The following is a 21,759-nucleotide window of genomic DNA, read 5'->3' as shown; positions in this document are numbered from 1 at the left end:
TTTTTTTTTTTTGTTAATAACTGTTAATAACTTCTTAGGATGAAACATTCCATAAACAAGTTTAGGCTCATTTTATAGCTCTTTGCGAGGGCTATTGAATGGCATGGTCAAAAAAATTCCATATGCTATTCGTAAGGTGCCAGCAGCAAAAAAAAGTGTATAAAAAAGTATCGAACGGGGCTACTCGGGACACATGGAATGAACTTCATTTTAAAATATTTGAAGAATGCAGAGTGTACTCATCCATTACTAACAGTACTCTGAAGTCCTCCTCTTTTATTGTAGATGATGTAGAGGTAGAATAAATGACATTTTCTGTGATTTTTACTGGTTTTTCCTATATTGATATGATATTACCATAAACATTAATTACCGTCAACTGGGGAGACTTCCCTGCGTTTTTTATTTTGTTTTGCAAACAAAAACGGGGTCGTAAATGCCGGGGTCATAAACGCCAGGGTTGTAAACAAGGTCATAAATGCCAGAGTGACTTTGGCCATCATTTATGACCCCGCTTTGGCCATCATTATGAACAAGGCTGAATCCCCCAGTTGACAGTTGACGGTATGTACCTTATTATTGATGGGATGTTACTGTATTATTGATGGGATATTACCATATCCATGAACATGCCATTGAGCATTTACAACAACCTTGTTCACTGCAAGCTTCATATCAGCAGCCTTATAGCATTTTTTCTGTATCTGTAAGCTTACAGGACGGCTTGTAATTTGTGTGACAATAAGTGAACTTTTTTTCGCTCAGCGAGGTAAATGTATTCAATATTCTTTGTTTTCAATCAATTTTTTTCTTAACTGGAGCCTTTGCTAACTGAGGTTCTACTGTAAATGTGCTTTCGGGGGTGTCCCGAATAGCCCCGGGGGGGTGTCTCGAGTAGCCCCGCCGTGCGGAAATGGCCGTCATTTTTTTTTTTTAATGAGATAGGACAATTCCGTCAATTACGTTTTCAAGCCGACACCTGGGTGCATCTTTTATGTAAGTAAAATTTTTTAATACGGCAAATATTTTTTTTTGCTCCAGACCTTAGCAGAAGTAACTTTTCAAGATAGCGTTTTTCACCATTTTTTTCAGGAATTTTTCAAAGCTAGTAAATGTAGTATTTTTCAACTTCCTTTATACTACATAGATAGGAAAAATGTTGACGTTTACGCCACTATATTTAGTTTTGCTACTATAACAGTTTTACGCCGTGTCAGAGGACTGTCCCGAGTAGCCCTGCCCGTCCCAAGTAGCCCCGTTTGATGGTAGTACCTCTGGCCTCTGCTAAGGTCTATAGCAAAAAAAAAAAAAGCCATGTTAAAAAATTTTACACACATAAAAGTTGCACACAGGTGTTGGCTTGAAAACATAATTGACAGAATTTTCATATCTCATCCCTCCAAAAAATGGCAGGCATTCCAACAAGAGGGGGTAATAAGGGGTAATGCGCCCTAAAAGCGCATTTACAGTAGAACCTTGATTAGCAAAGGCTCTAGTTAACGAAAAAATCAATTTACACCAAAAAATTCAAGTACACCTTGCTCAAAAAATAAATTTCACCTAATGAAAAATTGCTGCATCATTGGTCATCACAAAATTGTGCATAGAATGTCATAGATAGAATTGTGCACCATGCAACATAGAATGAAAACTATTTAACCTAAACTATGATTTATTTCTCCAAAAGATATGATGGTTATCACTATGATATTCCTTTCTGTTTCAGGTATGTTTTTACAATCTTTTTTTGTTATGGTGAATTCACTCAACCCAGGGGTTCCCTAACTTTTGCAGGCTAGCACCCCCTTGGCTCCCCAGTGAATTCCTAGCGCCCCTCTGCCGTTAAATACAAATGTTTAGTACACAAATAAAGCCCAATTTAGAAAACCAACATATTGTTTAGTAGTTTTAACTGTTTCACCATTAGAAACCCAGGAGTAGTTACTGAAAACCAGTGATTGGTGGAAAAACCCATCTCTGGGAGCCATGTGCTGCACATATTGTGTATAGCTCGTCAAACGTTAAAACTTCTGACTTTGACTTTGGACTACTGCCCCCTACCACCCCTTCTTCCTCACTGCCTCCATGGGGGCGGTACCACCCATTTTGGGTACCTCTGACTTAACCCAATTGAAATGGTGCATAATTGCAAGCCCAGACCTGTAAGTTCACAGATGTAGAAGAAATGCTATATGGTTGCTGATATGACGCTTGCAGTAGAAAAGGTCAATGTCAATGTTCAATGGCCTGTCCATGGATACAGTAAGTATCACATCAATAATACTGTAATTATTGGATATGTTAAAACCATATCAATAAAGTAAAAACATGTACAAATCACAGAAAAATAATTTATTTCACATCTACAAAGGAAGAGGAGGACTTTGGAGTACTGTTAGTATTGTACAAGTATACACTCTGCATGCTTCAAATGTTTTAAAATTAAGTTTTATTTCAAGTTTCCCAAATTACCCCATTCCCAGGGTTAATTTGGGATGCTTTTCTTTTGCATCTGGCACCTTGAAAAAGCATGTGGAATTTTTTCAGTGATGCCACACATTAGCTCTTGCAACAACCTTTAAAATGAGCCAAAATTTGTTTATGAAATGTTTATTAAGGGGAGCGTCTGGGTCAAAAACTAACTTTTTCATTTACGGACGGATTTCTTTGAAACTTGGTAAACATATGTAAAACAAAAAATCTAAGACTTTTTTGTTCGTGTCAATTTTCCAAAAAAATTGATAGAAAACATGAAATTCATAGAAAACGGCAAAAAAGGGGGTCCTCAGGAAATCTATCTCCTCCTAGGATTTTCAAGCTACAACATTGAAAGACATATCATTCGATGCGCAAAGACCATATCTATAAAATTGTGTATACGTTTTTCAAAATTCAAATTTTTGTGGATGTGGGGTCATTTTTCGTAAAATTTTTTATTTTTCCCCCCTTCCCCCCCCTCCCTTTTTGCCAAATATTTCTCAAACTATAACGAAATAACAAAAATCCATACGCAATTCTGTAGATCTCTCCTTTGCAAATCGAATGGTATATCTCTCAATGCTGTAGCTTGAAAACTGTAGGAGGAGATAGGTTTTCCGTGACAATTAAAGAACTCCCCCACCCGCCCCCCTTTCATGAAATGTCGTGAAATCATAAATCAACGTAGAGAGATGGCAGTGGTACCGTTGGATAGGGCAGAATGTCAGCTTTAAGGTGAGACTAAAAACCGGAAAAGCCAAAATTGTCAATTTTGGACCCAGATGCTCCCCTTAAGAAGTTATTAACACGAAATGCTCAAAATTGTCCCTTATTACTCCGTTTGATGGTATGGAAATTTACTATAATCTGAGAAAAATATTTGTTAACCTGTGGAACAAAATATTTGTAACACAATATTTATTGTAGAAACCTTTCCAAAAATATTTGTATTTGTGGAAAAAAGTCCAATTCAAAATGTGGTTTTGAATACTCAAACAAAAAGTTGGGTTAAATGGCAATAGCTTACGCATGAGTCATGTTCTTAAATTCAATAAATACAGTCTGGTTTTTATGTCAAGTACGTATGGAACATATCTGAGATTAGTGTTTGGGAGTGTTGCTTGCTAATAGGAATATAGGTACTCATTCTCAGGAGATGGTATACCTACACTTCACCTGCATGATGGTCCATCCCACATCACAACTCCCTTCAATGTAACTTTTTATATAAATTCCCTAAGTGTTCACGTTGAAATGCTAGTGCATGCTACTGCAAATTGACCATGCTATGGCTGTCACTGAGGTTTTTATCAAGTTATTTATTTGCAAATGAGTTCTAATTGCCTTGCATTTATATATTCTGGCCAAGCTGACAAAAATTTCTCTGCAATCTCTGTTCTCTCTTATTACTATAAATATAATAATATTTCTCCATCGTTTTGCAGAGTTGAAACTCTTCTTTTGCACAGTGACAGTAACTTACTGCTGCTCTAGCTTAAACTCTCCCAAACTAATTACCATATTTAACTTCATTTTAGTCCCATTTGGTTCATGAATCTGAGTCTTGATTTGTGATTTGTTGTAGCTTTGCAGTTTCACTTTTCTGTGAGAAATTACGTAGCTTTGCCATGCAAGTGACTCAGTTCGTCCAATCATCATGTCCATGATAGCTGGGCATAGGCACAGCAGCTCACATGCTGCTAGAAAAAAAGTCCAGGTAAGCTTAAGGATTTGTAAGCACTTGAGAGCAAAATAATTTATTCTCTTATAGTGTACCCTGATGTAGGTACCGGTACCATATAAACTGTTGATGATAATGTGAGATGTAAATTTTTTCAATAATGATATTTGACATCTTAAATTATTTGGGGTGCATATTGGTTAGAGTTATTTTTCACTTCAAAACAAATTTGCTGCTAGAGTGTAGCACTGCCCAAATCAACTTGTGTTATTATAGAAACAATTTTGAATTTTCCATTGAATATTGTAACAAGAAATTAATCAGTTGTGCTTTCTTGAATTCTAGCTCATGTCCTAGTTTTTTTACTCCAAATAATTCTAAATTTTTTGTTATAACCTGTCTTATGTATAGCCTGCATGATCCTGTAATATAGAATCTATTGTGAGATTTCCTTTTGACCATGACCTTTTGCTGTGCAGATTTCCTTTGTTATCCGAGACAAAGTAGAAGTGTGCCACCGCTCAGCAGTGAATGCACTTCAGTATGACCCAGCTCTGCACAGACTCTTCTCAGCAGGCAGGGACTCTATCATACGAATCTGGAACTGCAATGCTCGTCGTGATCCTTTTATGCAGTCCATGGAGCACCACACTGACTGGGTCAATGACGTTGTGCTGTGCTGCAATGGGCGCAACTGTGAGTTGCGGCACTTTTGCCTCTGCTATTTGTGTCAACTTTCTTCTCAGGTCTAAATTTTTTTTTTTTTTTGCTTTGTACCTATATCAAATTTTCATTGAGTGATTTAATTTAACTACCTATGTACCAGTAGGTAAATCTTAGATAACTATGAAATGTAATTAAATCTGATTGAATACTACGGTAGGTACTAAAATATTATAGTAGTGTTCTTGAAACTAATTAACATAATGTGTAATTATCAAAGACAATTTTTAATAGGCTCTGCTCTCACTTCAAGAATACCTTCCCCCAGCTGCTAGTTTGATTTCCTTGGAAATGATTTTTCCTGTGAATTAAAATGTTACCTATTTCTTCTACCAGTGATTTCTGCCAGTTCTGACACGACCGTCAAAGTCTGGAACGCTCACAAAGTGAGTGGCTTGTAGGAGTTTAGTATTGGGCACAAAATACACTACGTAGTATACCAGTGGAATGATACAATTCAAATGTTCCAGTATACAAATAAGTATCATTGTCTTCTTTCAGCTGAAATAATTTGCTGAAGGTAGTAGTGTTCACATTCTTCTTGTTTGTTTATGTAGGTATATAATTTAAAAACCATATTCTGTTTTTTCTCCATTTGTCTTGTTTTGCCTGACTCAATTATCTTGATATATTTTGCATTGTTCCTTAATCTGCGTGGCGCGGCACACATGCCTTGCTATGATTTTCTTAGCACACTAATGCCCTATGGCTCAGTTGTTGACTTGGTAATTCGTTGGGCAGGGCTTCTGTATGTCAACGCTACGTACACACAAGGACTATGTCAAGGCCCTGGCTTATGCTCGGGACAGAGAACAGGTCGCCTCGGCAGGGCTGGACAAGACAATCTTCTTGTGGGACGTGCAGACTCTCACTGCACTCACTGCCTCTAACAATACTGTTACCAGTGAGATACTTCTATGACATACATACACTATAACTTGCATCTTCAATTCCAACCTTGTAGTAGAATCGTGACTGCACAAATGATGCAAATACTGATAAGATTTTTCTTCATTTCATAAATGGAGCTGCCTTGGCAGCTTATACAAATTAAATTCAGGATTTTACATATTATCAGAATACTTTTTTGAACGTCTTTTCCTTTGATTATTGTCTTTTATTTTGAGTTTAAGGTGCGTTCTTGCATGAAGTGAAGTTATAATAGCACTTTCCTTTTATGGTTAAGACATCAAGGTTATTCATGTGCAGCCTCTTCACTGAATGGCAACAAGGACAGCATATACAGCCTCGCCATGAACGCTGCTGGCAGCCTTATTGTCAGTGGGAGCACGGAGAAGCTGCTACGCGTCTGGGACCCTAGAACTGGCAACAAGACCATGAAGCTTAAAGGTGAGGGCTTGCAGTCCCTTTACATCCTTGAACTTTTGACTAAAGATGGACTGCAAATTTGAAATTTAAGAGAATGTCGAGAAAGTTGTAATAGGGTACTTGGCAATTTAAACAGACAAGGTCGGAAATAATTGTCTAGACAAATTTGACACTGTCAATTATATTTGTATCTACACGTCTTGCATTTAGTAGCCGTCAAGCAAACCTGTTATCTACTGACTTCTACGGATATATCACCTAAAGTTAATGTTATTAGCATATAAATAATTGGTAATGAGAGTAATGGTTTGTACACAAAGGCATGACTCTTTGTTTGTCTGGGGATAAATTTCCCGTGGTCACTGCTAACAAACTGAATTAACGAAATATAAATTCTATTTTATTATATTTATTCCTGTTTTATTTATTTTTAATTATCCTAGTCAACTCGTTAAACGATGTCTCTTGCGCGTAGCATCAGAGTAGAAAATGATGAACCCTTCTTCACCCGGCACCCATTGCTCCCTTGTTCCCCCGGCACCCATTGCTCCCTTGTTCCCCCGACACCCATTGCCACCTTTTTCCTCCGGCACCCATTACTCCCTTGTTACCCCGTCACCCATTGCCCCCTTGTTCCCCCGGCACCCATTCCTCCCTTGTTCCCCCGGCGCCCATTGCCTCCTTGTTCCCTCGTCACCCATTGCCCTCTTGTTCACCCGTCACCCATTGCTCCCTTGTTCCCCCGGCACCCATTGCCCCCTTGTTCACCTGTCACCCATAGCTCCCTTGTTCCCCCGTCACCCATCGCTCCCTTGTTCCCCCGTCACACATTACTCCCTTGTTCCCCCGGCACCTATTGCTCCCTTGTTCCCCCGTCACCCATTGCCCCCTTTTTCACCCGTCACCCAGTACTCCCTTGTTCCCCGTCACCCAGTACTCCCTTGTTCCCCGTCACCCATTGCTCTCTTGTTCCCCTGGCACCCATGCTCCCTTGTTCCCCCGGCACCCATGACTCCCTTGTTCACCCGTCACCCATTGCTCCCTTGTTCACTAGTCACCCAGTACTCCCTTGTTCCCCGTCACCCATTGCTCCCTTGTTCCCCCGGCACCCATGACTCCCTTGTTCTCCCCGTCACCCATTGCCCCCTTGTTCCCCCGGCACCCATTCCTCCCTTGTTCCCCCGGCGCCCATTGCCTCCTTGTTCCCTCGTCACCCATTGCCCTCTTGTTCACCCGTCACCCATTGCTCCCTTGTTCCCCCGGCACCCATTGCCCCCTTGTTCACCTGTCACCCATAGCTCCCTTGTTCCCCCGTCACCCATCGCTCCCTTGTTCCCCCGTCACACATTACTCCCTTGTTCCCCCGGCACCTATTGCTCCCTTGTTCCCCCGTCACCCATTGCCCCCTTTTTCACCCGTCACCCAGTACTCCCTTGTTCCCCGTCACCCAGTACTCCCTTGTTCCCCGTCACCCATTGCTCTCTTGTTCCCCTGGCACCCATGCTCCCTTGTTCCCCCGGCACCCATGACTCCCTTGTTCACCCGTCACCCATTGCTCCCTTGTTCACTAGTCACCCAGTACTCCCTTGTTCCCCGTCACCCATTGCTCCCTTGTTCCCCCGGCACCCATGACTCCCTTGTTCTCCCGGCACCCATGACTCCCTTGTTCACCCGGCACCTATTGCTCCCTTGTTCCCCGTCACCCATTGCCCCCTTGTTCCCGCATCACCCATTACTCCCTTGTTCCCCCGTCACCCATTACTCCCTTGTTCCCCCGTCACCCATTGACCCCTTGTTCCTTCGTCACCCATTACTCCCTTGTTCACCCGTCACCCAGTACTCCCTTGTTCCTCCGTCACCCATTGCCTCCTTGTTCACCCGTCACCCATTGCTCCCTTGTTCCCCCGTCACCCATTGCTCCCTTGTTCCCCCGTCACCCAGGGCACACGGACAACGTCAAGACGCTGCTGGTGAACAGGGATGGCACGCAGGTGCTGTCTGGTAGCAGCGATGGCACTGTCAGGCTCTGGAGCATCGGCCAGCAGCGCTGCATCATCTCGCGACGCATGCACTGCGAGGCCGTCTGGGCGCTTCAGGTCCCTCATTCTTCCATTATAGTTTCTTCACAGTGAATAAATGATACGGAGTTATAACGGTTCATCTGGACTTCAATTACGAGAAAGTGCAATATAATATAATATCTTTAATGCCTTAGATTGTCATGCAAATCAATTACCACAACTCTGTCATAGCTTCAATAACAATGCTCATCATCATCAATAAAAATATTTCTCTGCAGGCCAATGAGAATTGGAGTCGTATTTTCTGCGGCGGGCGGGACGGCAGCGTGTGGGTGAACGACTTGAGGTTCCAGGAGAGCGTCAGGCTTGTGTGCAAAGAAGACGCGCCCGTGCTGCGGCTGCTGCTCACTCCCGACACTAGCGAACTTTACGTGGCTACCACCAACTCCCATATCAATTCCTACGTGAGTCATGGTCATCATGTGACAGGCTGGGCGACAATTCCTACGTGAGTTATGGTCATATCGTGACTGGCTGGGCATCAATTCCTACGTGAGTTATGGTCATATCGTGACTGGCTGGGCAACAATTCCTACGTGAGTCGTGGTTATCACGTGACTGGCTGGGCAACAATTCCTACGTGAGTCATGGTCATCTCGTGACTGGCTGGGCAACAATTCCTACGTGAGTCATGGTTATCACGTGACTGGCTGGGCATCAATTCCTACGTGAGTTATGGTCATATCGTGACTGGCTGGGCAACAATTCCTACGTGAGTCGTGGTCATCTCGTGACTGGCTGGGCAACAATTCCTACGTGAGTCATGGTCATCTCGTGACTGGCTGGGCAACAATTCCTACGTGAGTCATGGTCATCTCGTGATTGGTTGGTCATAACCTCCTGCGTGAACAAAAGTGAAATGCATGGTGCGGTTAAGTACCTACCTACCTTGTTTTGGCAATCGTCAAACAAATATTACTTCTCCAAATAATTCTGCGTCAAGTTTTGCAATGTGATAGCAGTAAAATACTTGAACATTTAGAAAGAATTGTTGCGCAAGTTAAAGGATATTCATTGAACATTTTATCTATATTAATACCTTCAAGTAGAATCAAACGTGCAAGTACATACCTATGTAAATTAAGTCTGAAAATTTGCTTTTTCATTGGTTATGTAGGAGCTCCTCATCTGATCTTTTTAATGTACAATTTCAATCATTTTCGTGTTTAATTCGATGAATATGATTACTGAGAGCTTATCATCATAATAGCGAGCAATAGTAATCATTAAACTGAACCATGTATCTGGGCAGAGTTTGGGCAGACGACTGCTGGACCAATGTTTTGACGAGCCCCTAAGGAACCACACCGGGGCTTCTAATAACCTCCATTCGGACTCTCCTGGGCCGGTGTCCCCCAAGGACGTGTCTGGGGCGGCCTCAGCGTCCCTCGACAATGGGGGGCATTCTGCTCAGATGAATGACTGCGTCCTGGGGAACGGCGTTGGGGAGGCGAGCGATGAGGAAGAGCTTCCCTTACTGTCGGGCTGTGACTGGACCATCCCTGGGGGGCCGTCCATCCGACACGCTGTCATCCTCAACGACAAGAGACACGTACTCACCAAAGACACCGACAATAATGTCGCACTTTATGATATTCTCAAGGTATTTGCTTACTTGTTCAGCTCATTAGGTGACCGTGGAACTAGTTGATCGTCGATTTAACTCGACACACTATCCTGTTTAATTTGATTATATGTATTGAAATGTTGAACATTTTTTTCTCGTGGCAAGATCATTTGGTTCCTGTTGAGGCATTAATATTTGAACTGGTTTGCTAATGTTTATTGTATGTTGATGTTGCTATGCATTATTTGTTATATATGCTCATGAAGCCTTTGGTCACAAAACTATTCTGTTTTGAAATTGATTTGCGGTACGTTTGTTCTACGTTCCTCTGACCATTAATTATTCTAATATATTTTCAACTCTTGGTCTGAGTAAACATTTTCTTTCGTTGCAGGCTGTGAAAGTAGAAGATTTAGGTAGAATAGATTTTGATCAGGAGAAGGAGAGAAGAAACCGACCAATTTTCGTGCCAAGCTGGTTCACCGTTGACCTCAAGACCGGCGTGAGTGTTGCGTGCACTGACGCTCTAAACAGGCATTTTTGCAGCTGTCGCCGTCTGAGATACCTATTAATTATTTTAAATTCGCCTTCCGTATTCTGTTCTCTTTGAATTAATTCGTTGATGGCAATAGAAATACATTTTAATCAATCTTCTTGCCAGGCTGAAATCAGTTCTGCATTTTTGTTCATAAAAATGCCGTAGGCACTGTGATGGATTAAAATATGTAACTTGATGGATTAATGTTTTATTTTTATGAATGATTATATCGCTAAAATATTATTAACAAAATTTAATACCCATGACGTCCATCATAATACTGCTTCACATGGGTTACTCCCGCTCTCTGCTCTCCTTTGTTCACTTTGTATTTACAAAGTAAATGTCCAAATATTTTGTAAACAAACTGCCTCCACATTATTATTACAACACTTCTCTTCAACTTCAGTTCTTGTTTGTTTGTCTGCTACAAATCTAATAATCGATATTTCTACCTGTCGATATCGATATGCTACCTTCTACCTGTCCAACCGATCTGAAATTTTGCAAACTTGTGTAAAGTCATAGACAATGCATGAATAAATTGACAGAATAAATAATTTTAACTTTTTTCATATTTCAAAAAAATGTGACAACTTTTTCTTTAATATATACAAATAAAATAAGAAATTCATTGTACATGTGTAACGTCGGAGACACTGGCCACTTTGGAAGTGTTGTCTTTAAAAAGTAATTTTAAACTCATATTATTTTTATGTAATATTACTCGTCTTTCATAAAGTTGCTGACAATTCACCTGGCGGAGAAGAGAGACGAGGTCGACTGCCTGTCAGCCTGGGTCAGCATCAGGGACGCTGCGCTGCACTCTCCTCACGACCCAACCTCCTATGATATTAAAAGTGAGACGCCATCTTTGGTCTTATTTCTTACGCCAAACGTGTGATGCAAACTTTGGTGCCTTTCATTTACAGGAAAACAATAGTAATTTAAGATCATCTTCCTTGCGTCAGACGTGCGACGCTATTATATGGATCCCTGCATTGCCAGGAAGAGGAAATTATCCTTTCCTGACCGGTGAAGGTTCATAACAGGATATTGTAGAATTTGTCTTCTTCTATAGGCTGTAGTTATCTGATAATTGTTTCTCATTCGCTATAGCTGTCAGAATATCGTTGCTTATAATCAAGAAGTTACTGAGGATCGTTTGTTATTGACAGTTAATTACGGGGAGTTATTACTGAAGTCGTTATTCGAGCACTGGCCACGCACCTACTACCACGAGGACGACGATGAGGCTGGCAATGGTGGTGAGATGACACCTCACAACGGCACCTCACATCATCACAGCCCTCCTGGCAACCAGTACTTCTCCATACCTCCTCACACGCCGCTCATAATCAGGTCGGCCTTAAGCACGCCCTTCATAGTTTAGTACCTTTTCCTCACACGCTTCTAGCAGGGAAAATTCTAACTTTCTAAGCCTTTCTCACTAACCCCTCGCCTCGTTATGAAAGGATCTTCCTCTCACGCTCCTCATAGTGAGTCTTCTCTTCATCGATTCTACTCTTATCTTAATTACTTGTCTTATCATCCAATATTTTAAATTATGTCAGACAAAAAATTAGACCGAGTTTGTGCTTGTATAAAGCTTGTTTCTGATGTTGACAAGAAAAAAAACCATCGTTTGACGATGATAATATGCCTAATTAAAATAGTTCTATTGTGATATTAAAGCATAATTTTTTCTTTAGCGAGGTGCAGGGACGGACGCTGTACCGCCTGCTGTGCGGTGACGCTGGTGGGGAGACGGAGGGCGTGCTGCTGCAGGAGACCGTCCCGCCCTGGGTGCTCGATATCGTCCTCGACAAGACCACACCAAAGCCCAAGAATAAAGTTTACTTCTACCTGCTGCCACACCCGTCCTCTGGCATAAAGAGAGATAAAAAGTGAGTACTTCTACCTGCTGCCACACCCGTCCTCGGGCATAAAGAGAGATAAAAAGTGAGTACTTCTACCTGCTGCCACACCCGTCGTCGGGCATAAAGATAGAGAGATAAAAAGTGAGTACTTCTACCTGCTGCCACACCCGTCCTCGGGTATAAAGAGGGATAAAAAGTGAGTACTTCTACCTGCTGCCACACCGGTCCTCGGGTATAAAGAGGGATAAAAAGTGAGTACTTCTACCTGCTGCCACACCCGTTCTCTGGCATAAAGAGGGATTAAAATCGAGTTTTGAACTAGTCATCTGAACTGCAACTACGTTCTACCTGCAATTTGCATGGTCTGAAGTGAGTTTTGAAGTGAACTTGTTACCTGTCGTACTTTCTACCTACATTTTACGTGGCCAGAAGTGAGTTGGAGCTTTTTGTTGCTGCTTTATCCTCATGTCAAGGCTGCCTGATTTATGCATGAGTTTGAAGTTCAATTAATCACGTTTTTAACTCGTAATGTGACCTCGCGGGAGATGAAGTGACCGAAGCCATGTTTCAATTTTCATCTCATCCAGTCATCGAATAGATGAATAGAGCTACTAACATTTGTTTCTTAGCGTGTTGACAATAATGATAACGTGTTGACAATGATGACTCCATTTAAATACTTCATTAATTAATTGTCAAGCTTTGAGAGTTGATCTTTAATTTCCTCTTATTCTTTTCATAACGGGTACCATTTCGTCCAAAACTAAAGTTTTAGTCGATTTAAAGAAATAAACTTGATACATTTACGGAAAACTATCACAAGATCGTGCGGCTTAGTAAAAAAACGAAATGTTATCATCAGTTTTCAACTGACATTTACTTTACTTACGCCTCAAAACATAACACGCAATACACTTGTCATTTCTTTATTAATTCTCAACGCTGTTGATATATCTGTTATTGAGTCATGTTAAGTGGCACGTAAGTGCGCATGACGTCGATTATGTTAGCTCAGCTCTGGTGCAGACGATACTCTTGCACCGCCGTTGTGCCCAAGCGTCACTTGGTTCTGTAATTCTTATTCATTAATAATCACGACACCTTGAATATTAACTATTGTATAGTATAGTATAGTATCAGTATTATTGTATACCTACTGTATGAAATCCAGTGTTAAAATTAAAACCAGTGGTCGTTAATCTTACTAAATCTGTAATTTATAATCTATAATATATGTTGATGAGTCGTTTTTATCCAACTTTTATTGTACCGTGCGCTTCACCAAGTTATTGTTACATATGATCAGATGGAAGCTTCCGCGAGTTAACGAGTGTCGAGGAATACATCGTGTGTCATCGAATCTATTCAATAGTTTTCAAATCGCGATAGCATGTTATCGTTTTTTCCTATAGTTAAGTTCTGCTTGACTTCTTATTAACTCGGTTTCATAATTACTTCCACTTCCTGTGTTCATTATTGCGTCTTTGGTTACAACTATACTTAGCAAGCTTTGCCTTCCATTTTTGATTCAAATTATCATCATTAGCTACTTCATTTAGTTTCATTAAACCATCTGACTGTTGACCAATTTAAGGCATATTATATTATTGCATTAGTTTTTATTTTCCACTGTAATTACTTCAGTTGAGAAATCTAAATCTAATCTTACTTAATTTTTGCAGCACTGCATCACGCGAAATTAGATAATTTCTTTGTATATATTGGACGCCTTACACCCTGCACCTTGAATCTTCCTTTATTTTTGTTACAACCTTATTTTCCTCTATAGTTTAATTAACGCATTATTGGAGCCTGCATGCACATAATTTAATATTCTGCGTTTGTTCTTCACTTCTGCATCTCCGGATTTCTGGTCGGAGCTTTAGCTCTGCCTGCAACACGTTCATTTCAAGTTGTTTGCTCACCAAGCTGTAGTTATCTTCATGCTCTGTTCTTTGTTTTCAGTTCGAATTCGGTTAATTTATCGCAGTTAATTACCAAGAGGTGTGGGGAAACGGACGCTCCTATCCTAAACTTGAGGTAAGTAATTGCCCTGCCAGCCCTTGAACTGTGCCGGATTTGTCTTCATAATGTCGCAAGAAAGTGGCACTTTTTTCTAGCAGACATGCATTGCTTATTGATGTATACTCATTACACTCGATGCAAATAAGAAATTAGGTACCTTCTCAGTTAGCGTTTGCTTATTGTGACCTCAAGATTATTGTTAAGAGATCAAAGTAACTTATTATGCAATCACCTCCCTTCCTCTAATTATTCAATGCTTTACTGGCATTGTTACCGCACTCGCGACGTTGCGGTTCATTATTGTGACATGAATTGGGCCGGCGAGCGTCGTGCATACACGACCTCCAAGAACTGTTCGTAATATTTTGCTTGCGGCTCAAAGACTGTTTTTTACATTTATTCACAGTCACTGCAAGTCACAATGCAAAGCAATTGTCCATCCTTTGTCTTCGTGTTAGTCACGGAATATCTACACGTTAGTGACTTGACCTTAGTCGTCTAACATCTGTCGCAACTACCTCCTCCAAACCCGAATCTTTACGTTATCAGACCAAACTGTGCTTCATATTTATTATTGATACTTGTCTCTCAGCTCAACTAGTTGTTAGTCTTGCCTTGAATGTAGGCTAGGCATGTCGTGTTGCAAGTCGTCGAATGTACGGCCAGTGTCCTTTTTGGGTGTCCAATGCTCCTTTTCGGCTTAGGCTTATTTGTTTTATAGGACCGGCTACTCATGCCTCAAGTTTGTAGCGAATGTATTTGTAGAAAACATTTCAGGTCCCAGTTATCCTTTTCAATCTCGTTGCTCAAATTTTGAAGGTGAACCTGATTCTAATATGACCTCAAGGAATTTACACTCGGAAGTCTTTTTCAATTGGTATCATCAACCAGTCTTCATGCTGAAAAATATGTCCCTAGTGCGTCTACTTACAAGTATTTGTTCGTGCAGGGACCGTCTGAGCGCCAACGACTTCATTCAGGTTCGAAAAGTGCAGGAGCACGTGGCCGAGAAGGTCCTCAACTACGGCACCAATTCCAACTCCGACAACTCCTCGAATAACAACGCTAGTTCCAACACCCCGACCCCGACCCCTAACGCGTCTGGGGAAGATAAGGAGAACAGCTTACTGCCTGAGGATAGAGTTCAACTTCTCTGTAATGATAAGGTTAGAACTAATCTTTGATGTTAAAGGAAATCAAGAAAGCGAAATTTGTCTTTACTTATGGTGAAGTCAATGACTCCAGCCGCCTTTGCAGAATTCCTATAATCTTTTGTAGACCAAAAATATAATTTATACATCATCTGAATTGAAAGGAAAAGAGTTCTGGTTATGTTTGTCCTGTAGTGATACTTACAAAATCTTTTTCAACTTCTCGTTTTTATTTTAAAGTATCTAGATCATCATTATAATTCATAAATTTAGTCATTTTTGCATCGTATTTGACGACGAAATTCATGACTGCTTACCCGTAATAAAATTATCATCGGTATGCGTGAATTGCAAGATCTTGTATGTGGTGTGTTGATGTTGCTCGTGTGCAAGTTGTACAATTATGTTGCCATGTGCAGGTGCTGGACGGCAACATGGACCTACGGACGGTGCAACACTTCATATGGGGCAACGTCTCACAGGACTTGGTGTTGCACTACCGTCCGCTCAAGTGAAGAATAGCCAAACCTTATGTTAATGTACATTACGAGTGAGTGATAAAAAACCAATTGTTTCGGTCCTGTACATTTCTATTCAAAACGCACCTAAGGAGAACATTTCACGAGTTGAAAATTCGTTAACATATGTTAATGTCAATGATGAATGTGTAAGAAATGGCGCCTGCTCGTGGCTCTGGAAAGCCTTGTCAGTTCTGCCAGAACTTTCGTATGAATGCTACCGTATTGGTGGGGTTATATAGTGTACATAGAAGCGGGGTGCGGCTCAAGCGGGGTATGTTTAGCAGGAGTTGTGTAACTTTGATGCACTTCATATTATTTCCTAATCACCACTTCTGCATAATTAATGTTAATGCATCCATATACTTGTATACTGTACACGTGGGGCTGCGTCTGTTGCTCATGTTTCATATCAACAGAACGAAACGCAGTCCGAAGTAGCCGATGTTAGTCCCACGGGCGAAAAGCTTTCAAGTATTTAGTAGACTCTCATTAGCATGCATGAATGTGTTAATTATTTGCGTCGTGTTTGGTAACAAAAGTAATTACTTCTTACACAAAAGTAAATTTGTAATTTAAATTGAGATCGACTTGCCGGAAAGATTCCTTGTTGACTTGTTAAACAACTTTCGCGTATTATTTATTATGTGCAAATAAGATCTGTGTAGCCGTTCGCTGCTTTCGAGTTTAAATGAACCGTAGAAATTTTGTACTTACGATTTAATTTGGAAAATCTCATCCTGTATGGCCAGCGTTTATGTTTAGTATATGTTTGCAACTCGTGAAATTATTTAGTGTCTGTCTATTTAGCAAAATGTTTTAAAAAAGCGGCTAGATAATCGCCTTTATCCATAGGCCCATTGAATTGAATGCCGGTGAATTTCACACCCTAACATTTGTTCGGAAGGTTTCATCGCTGCCTTAGCTTGTATGGTTACAAAACTTATTGCCAATTCACCTTATTACAAAATGTTTCCTCTTCGAAGTATTTAATGTCTCATTTTTTGTGTATATGACGATTTATCCTAATATTCTATATATTACGAACTTGTCTCAATGACATAACACTGCACAGCTAATCAATAGGTTCAGTATAAAAAAATTCCCACTGTTTCTTAACTTACAGCCTACGTTGTTTCGGCGCAGGTATGATGGTTCATTCTTAGATCTTGTCTTTGTGTCATTCTCCTGTTGGTGGTATCTTACTTGGTCTGATATGCTTATTTGTTTTAAATTAATGATTTACTATGCATTATTTGACAGCTAGTTCCGTGTCATTCCTATTGGCTTAGATGGAGAAGTGAAGGCATCAAACATTAAATGATTCATAACCACTACTAAGGGCGGTATTTAATGCTATTTTAGTGCGAAGTGGTATTATTTATCAATTATTATTTATTATTTTGAAATTAGTCTTCCTAGATGTACAGCTTGCCTTATTTTCGAAATAAATTTTTCCGCAGAAGCGATCAAAGAAGTTATTGACTCAGAGCAAACTGTGTCATGGTGGAATATATATATTTTAAAACTATAGGAAATCGCTCTTATTTTTATTTATTCAACCAGTTAATGAAGAGTTCACCCTTTGCACATAACTCGGCTTATCACTGGGAATTACATACTTGGCCTTTGCCGTCGATCCTGCGGTGGTGTTTGTAGGGTTGATGAATCTTAATGAGATTTATCAAGAATTGGAAAACAAAGAAAACGCAAAGTAAATTCATATCATCATTTAAAATATGGATCTCGAAATTTATTATTCAATGAAGTTACGGTGAATTTTCTGCCATTTTCCTTGCTTTTCAATTCTTGCTGAACTTGCTATTGAAGCAGACGAATGATGTAAGCTTGAAGAAAATTGTGATACATCACGTGTGTATATAACAGATCTAGAATGTATATCATAATAAGGTTTGAGTGATGCGATGTATAAATAAGACATCGCCTGCCCAGTCACGCTACAGGTGTCGGAATAACACAGGGAATGTTTTACTGCATCTCTTCTTGTGTCGAATAACTTGCTATAATATTTCTACTGAAATGCATGAAGTAATGTAATGAACCATACGGGTGCTAACCCCATCTTGGCATGGCCTAACTTCTCGAACGTTTACATTGAGCAGTAATTTGTTGGAAGTGCACAGAAATTGTTTACAAAAAGTGTTGCTTAAGTTCCTGGTACATACTTGAGTGATGCTTGTCATTCAATCTCGTTTTGAGTGCTGAAACTGAACACTAATTCAGGCTCAAATCTCCGATGACTGGCGTGAGCTCTCAAGTTACCTGTTGATTCTTCCCTGTCATTTGTAATGTTTTTGCTCTCTGCATTGAAATCTAGGCTTGTGAAAACTTAGCGTTCGTGTTAAATAGTCCCGACTTTCCCACAAATCTGGCGCTGAAAGTTACATTAGGTCATTTTCAAAAATTTGATAATTCATGCAGAACAATTTCAGAAATCACATCCTCGTTTGGCTGAATAGAATTCACCGATGTTATCTTCTATGTCACAAAATACTTTTAAAACTTGCATTATTTTTTCTGCTTTGAACTCCTCAATAATTCTGCACGAAAATGAAGTGCAGCGTTGCACGACGCGTTCGGTGTTTTCCGTATTGAATTTGTGATGTCCTTGCCCCTTTTTTATTGCCTTGAAGTTACTGGAATGGGAAGGTAAAATAGTTTCCTATTTCATTAAATAGGAACCTAGTAATTGGTTCCCATTCCGTTGAATAGGAATATAAAACTGTCTCATGACCATTTATCCTGCTCTGATTTTAACGATGTATTTTTGCATTTCTGACGGTAACGCAAGATTATATTCCGGAGGAGCAACTTCTCAATTTATTTTTTTATAGACTTGCGCCTTTCTGTGTTTGCTTTCTGTTGCCATTAAATTTCGTGCATGACTTATCGCCAAAAAATCTGTGGAATTTATTTCCACTAAGACAGTATTTGCTTTACGAATCGGATAATATTGCAATTTTACCTGGTATATTCATTTATTTTCTCGCTATAGGCATTATTTTTTCGCAGGATCGTTCTTCTATGTAAGAAAAAAAAAATAGTAAGTTCTTATTCTGATTGTTCATTGCATTTGCTGTCAGATTCCCTCTTATCTTTTTGTTGTATTTTCGTTTCCTCGTGTGATGATATTATTATGCACTTCCCCAAGTTATGACATGTTCAATACCACATATTTAAGTCAGCAACATTATTAGTAGTCGGGCATTTAGATCTTCCTAACGAAGAATGTAATAACCTTATTACTTCACCTTCACTACTCTTTAGGGGCGACTTCTATTGCAGAAATAACCGAGCAATTTGTAAATGCGTGGACTTTTCCGTAGTAAAGTAATCTAGTACTTCGCGATCTTGATAAAATACGCGGCAAGTAGGGTAAGGTGGCTAGTTGCTTAACACGACTTGCCACTATTGACACTACTGCAGGGCACTGAGCTATGAACGACCTGCCACTAGTGGCACTACTGCACGACACTTAATCATGAACGAAATTTGAGGAAGGTCTCATGGAAGACGGTCGCAATGTAGTTAGTCGAGGGAGGGAGGAGCGTAGAGTTCTAGGTTGACTTGCCCCTTGTTGGTCACATTCTTTGAAATTTTTTGTTTTTATCCTGTTGATTTTTTTCAGTGTCAGTTCACCTGTTACGACTCCTAATTGTATAATTTTTTGCATTTGGTTATTCTGCACCCTTATATTTCTTGACTGCGTTTAAAGATATTTTATTTGATCTAAATGCTTTATTGTTCGTGTGTTGTACGGTCTTGTATGGACTAAGCGCCATATCCTTTAAAGAGCGACGAGTTCAAGTTGACTATCTGAATTCATCGTAAGTAAATGAGTTTTTTACAATCAGCTCTTTAATGAAATTTAAGTCCGTTGACCCTATGACCTTAGGAAAATTACGTCTTACAATGGTTAATCAACCTTTTGTCGATTTAATTTATGAACCCATTTCCTAGTGCTTCTAATTTTGAAGTTAATATTCGAAAATGCAAAGGTCTTTTATTTCGTTATCAAAATTGTTATATTTATTTTAATCGCCAATCTTCATTTCCCCTTATATTTAATTTGTTGTCTCGTCTGCCCGATTTATTGTTGAGATCTTCACGTCCGCTTCACTTTGTTATGTACATAAGAATTAATGTTTGTTGACGCCCAATGTATCACCTCTTGACGTGATTCAGCTTCTAATTCATACTAAACTCTACCATTTTTCTTGTAAATTTGACTTAAAACTTCGAAATTTCACAATAAGAAGGTTCATGGTGTAACATTTGGAGCTTAGATGCCTGTATGATCCAGTTATATTTGCTATAATTCGAAACATTTCGATCATTAATAAATATAATGTTCTACGAGTTATAAATCAAGTGGTATTTTGTTAATGTATTTTCTATGGAGAAAGGATTATTGAATTCAAGTCTGACTGTTTTGCAGCAATATTATTTTCTGAAAAGTTTGACCTTCGCTCCGTGCGTCACAACTTTTGAGAGCTGCAGCTATTAGCTTTTAGTTCCTGTGATTTTATTTGATTCCCTATTTTTATAACTTTATTATCAAGTCGTTCATTTGTATATGTCCTAGAAATTAATTTAGTATACCATACTTGCCAACCTCTCAGTTAGCAATCTTCCTTGTCGAGTTATAGTTTAACACGTTGACTACGATTGCTTCATCTTGTACTATTATTTCATTTTTTACTGTTTTTAAACAGGGTTGCCAGACGGTCATTTTTTTCCGGCCAAATTCCGTGGTTTAGTTTTTCTCAATTGCGTTGGCCGGCTAAAATTTTTGATAGGGGTACTTCCTAATTAAATTTTAAATACTGCAAAAATAAAATAAATGGAATTTTTGTAGCGGAACCTACATATGAACTAGTATATATCGAGTTATCGGCCTTTTTTGTTCTCGGATTTGGCCAATTTTTGGCAACCTTGATTATGTACCACTACGGCCTGGAGAAATACATTTCGTGGTACGCATATATCCCACTTCGTAGTCAACGTGTTAAGTCAGCAGTCAGTTTCTGTTCACCCGAAGCCTCGGTACTTCTGTAAATGTTAAATGTTTATTTAATTATTATTAAATTATTAGCGATATAAAATATTAGAGATGCGCTCGCCGTGTACCTCAGCTCATTCCAGACTATCCTGACTGATTCTTGTGCCGTCATAAGACTATCGCTTTATCTTATAAGTTCAGTTGAAATTTTTATAGTAGAAGTAGATCTTCTTATTTATCTTAAATTTTGAATGAGTATTGATTTAAAATTATATGTATGAGGACGATATGAAGTAGCTTGAGCCAAGAGAGTTTGAATGCGAGTTGCTGGTGCAGTAACTACCTTAAGTCTTATCATCGAGGAGGCTTCTTATTTGTAAGCATTTTACGGGCGTTCCATTACTTGCTAGTTATATAAATGAGCTATGTCAATCATAAATTTTCACATACCAACATAACAATTATTAGTGCATCAACTGGTATTGAAATAATTATTTCAGCTTACCTGCTTATATTTTGTACCGTTCCCGCTGAACTTGGATGTGTTTTCTCCGATAGCTCTATAACAGTTATAAATAGAACTGTTAACAGATTTTTTTGATGCCTCAAATTATCTAGAGCTGTCGAGCTCAAAGATCATTCACTGCCCGCAGTCATACCTTTACCCCGACTTCGTTCGTCAGCTTCTTCGTATTTCTGTGGTCATCTTCTGTATTTATAAGTAATTATAAAGTACATAGACTATTTCAAGCTACCTCTCTTTTA

General features: G+C 39.5%; 1 protein-coding gene across 1 annotated transcript; it reads left to right on the top strand.

Moving 5' to 3' along the window:
• The first annotated feature begins 3,915 nt into the window (after positions 1 to 3,915).
• On the top strand, positions 3,916 to 19,761 carry LOC108670396 (WD repeat-containing protein 48-like). The gene is made up of 14 exons (XM_018157866.2): positions 3,916 to 4,195; positions 4,639 to 4,855; positions 5,219 to 5,268; positions 5,624 to 5,786; positions 6,092 to 6,232; positions 8,153 to 8,307; positions 8,511 to 8,696; positions 9,545 to 9,895; positions 10,254 to 10,361; positions 11,140 to 11,257; positions 11,576 to 11,759; positions 12,110 to 12,304; positions 15,252 to 15,468; positions 15,873 to 19,761. The coding sequence occupies exons 1-14, from the start codon at positions 4,136 to 4,138 to the stop codon at positions 15,966 to 15,968; spliced, it is 2,241 nt and encodes a 746-aa protein (XP_018013355.1). The 5' UTR covers positions 3,916 to 4,135; the 3' UTR covers positions 15,969 to 19,761.
• Positions 19,762 to 21,759: the final 1,998 nt, after the last annotated feature.

This window comes from Hyalella azteca, unplaced genomic scaffold (assembly GCF_000764305.2).
Source record: "Hyalella azteca isolate HAZT.00-mixed unplaced genomic scaffold, Hazt_2.0.2 contig9014, whole genome shotgun sequence".
Lineage (NCBI taxonomy): Eukaryota > Metazoa > Arthropoda > Malacostraca > Amphipoda > Hyalellidae > Hyalella > Hyalella azteca.
This window is presented reverse-complemented; position numbering and strand designations above follow the sequence as displayed.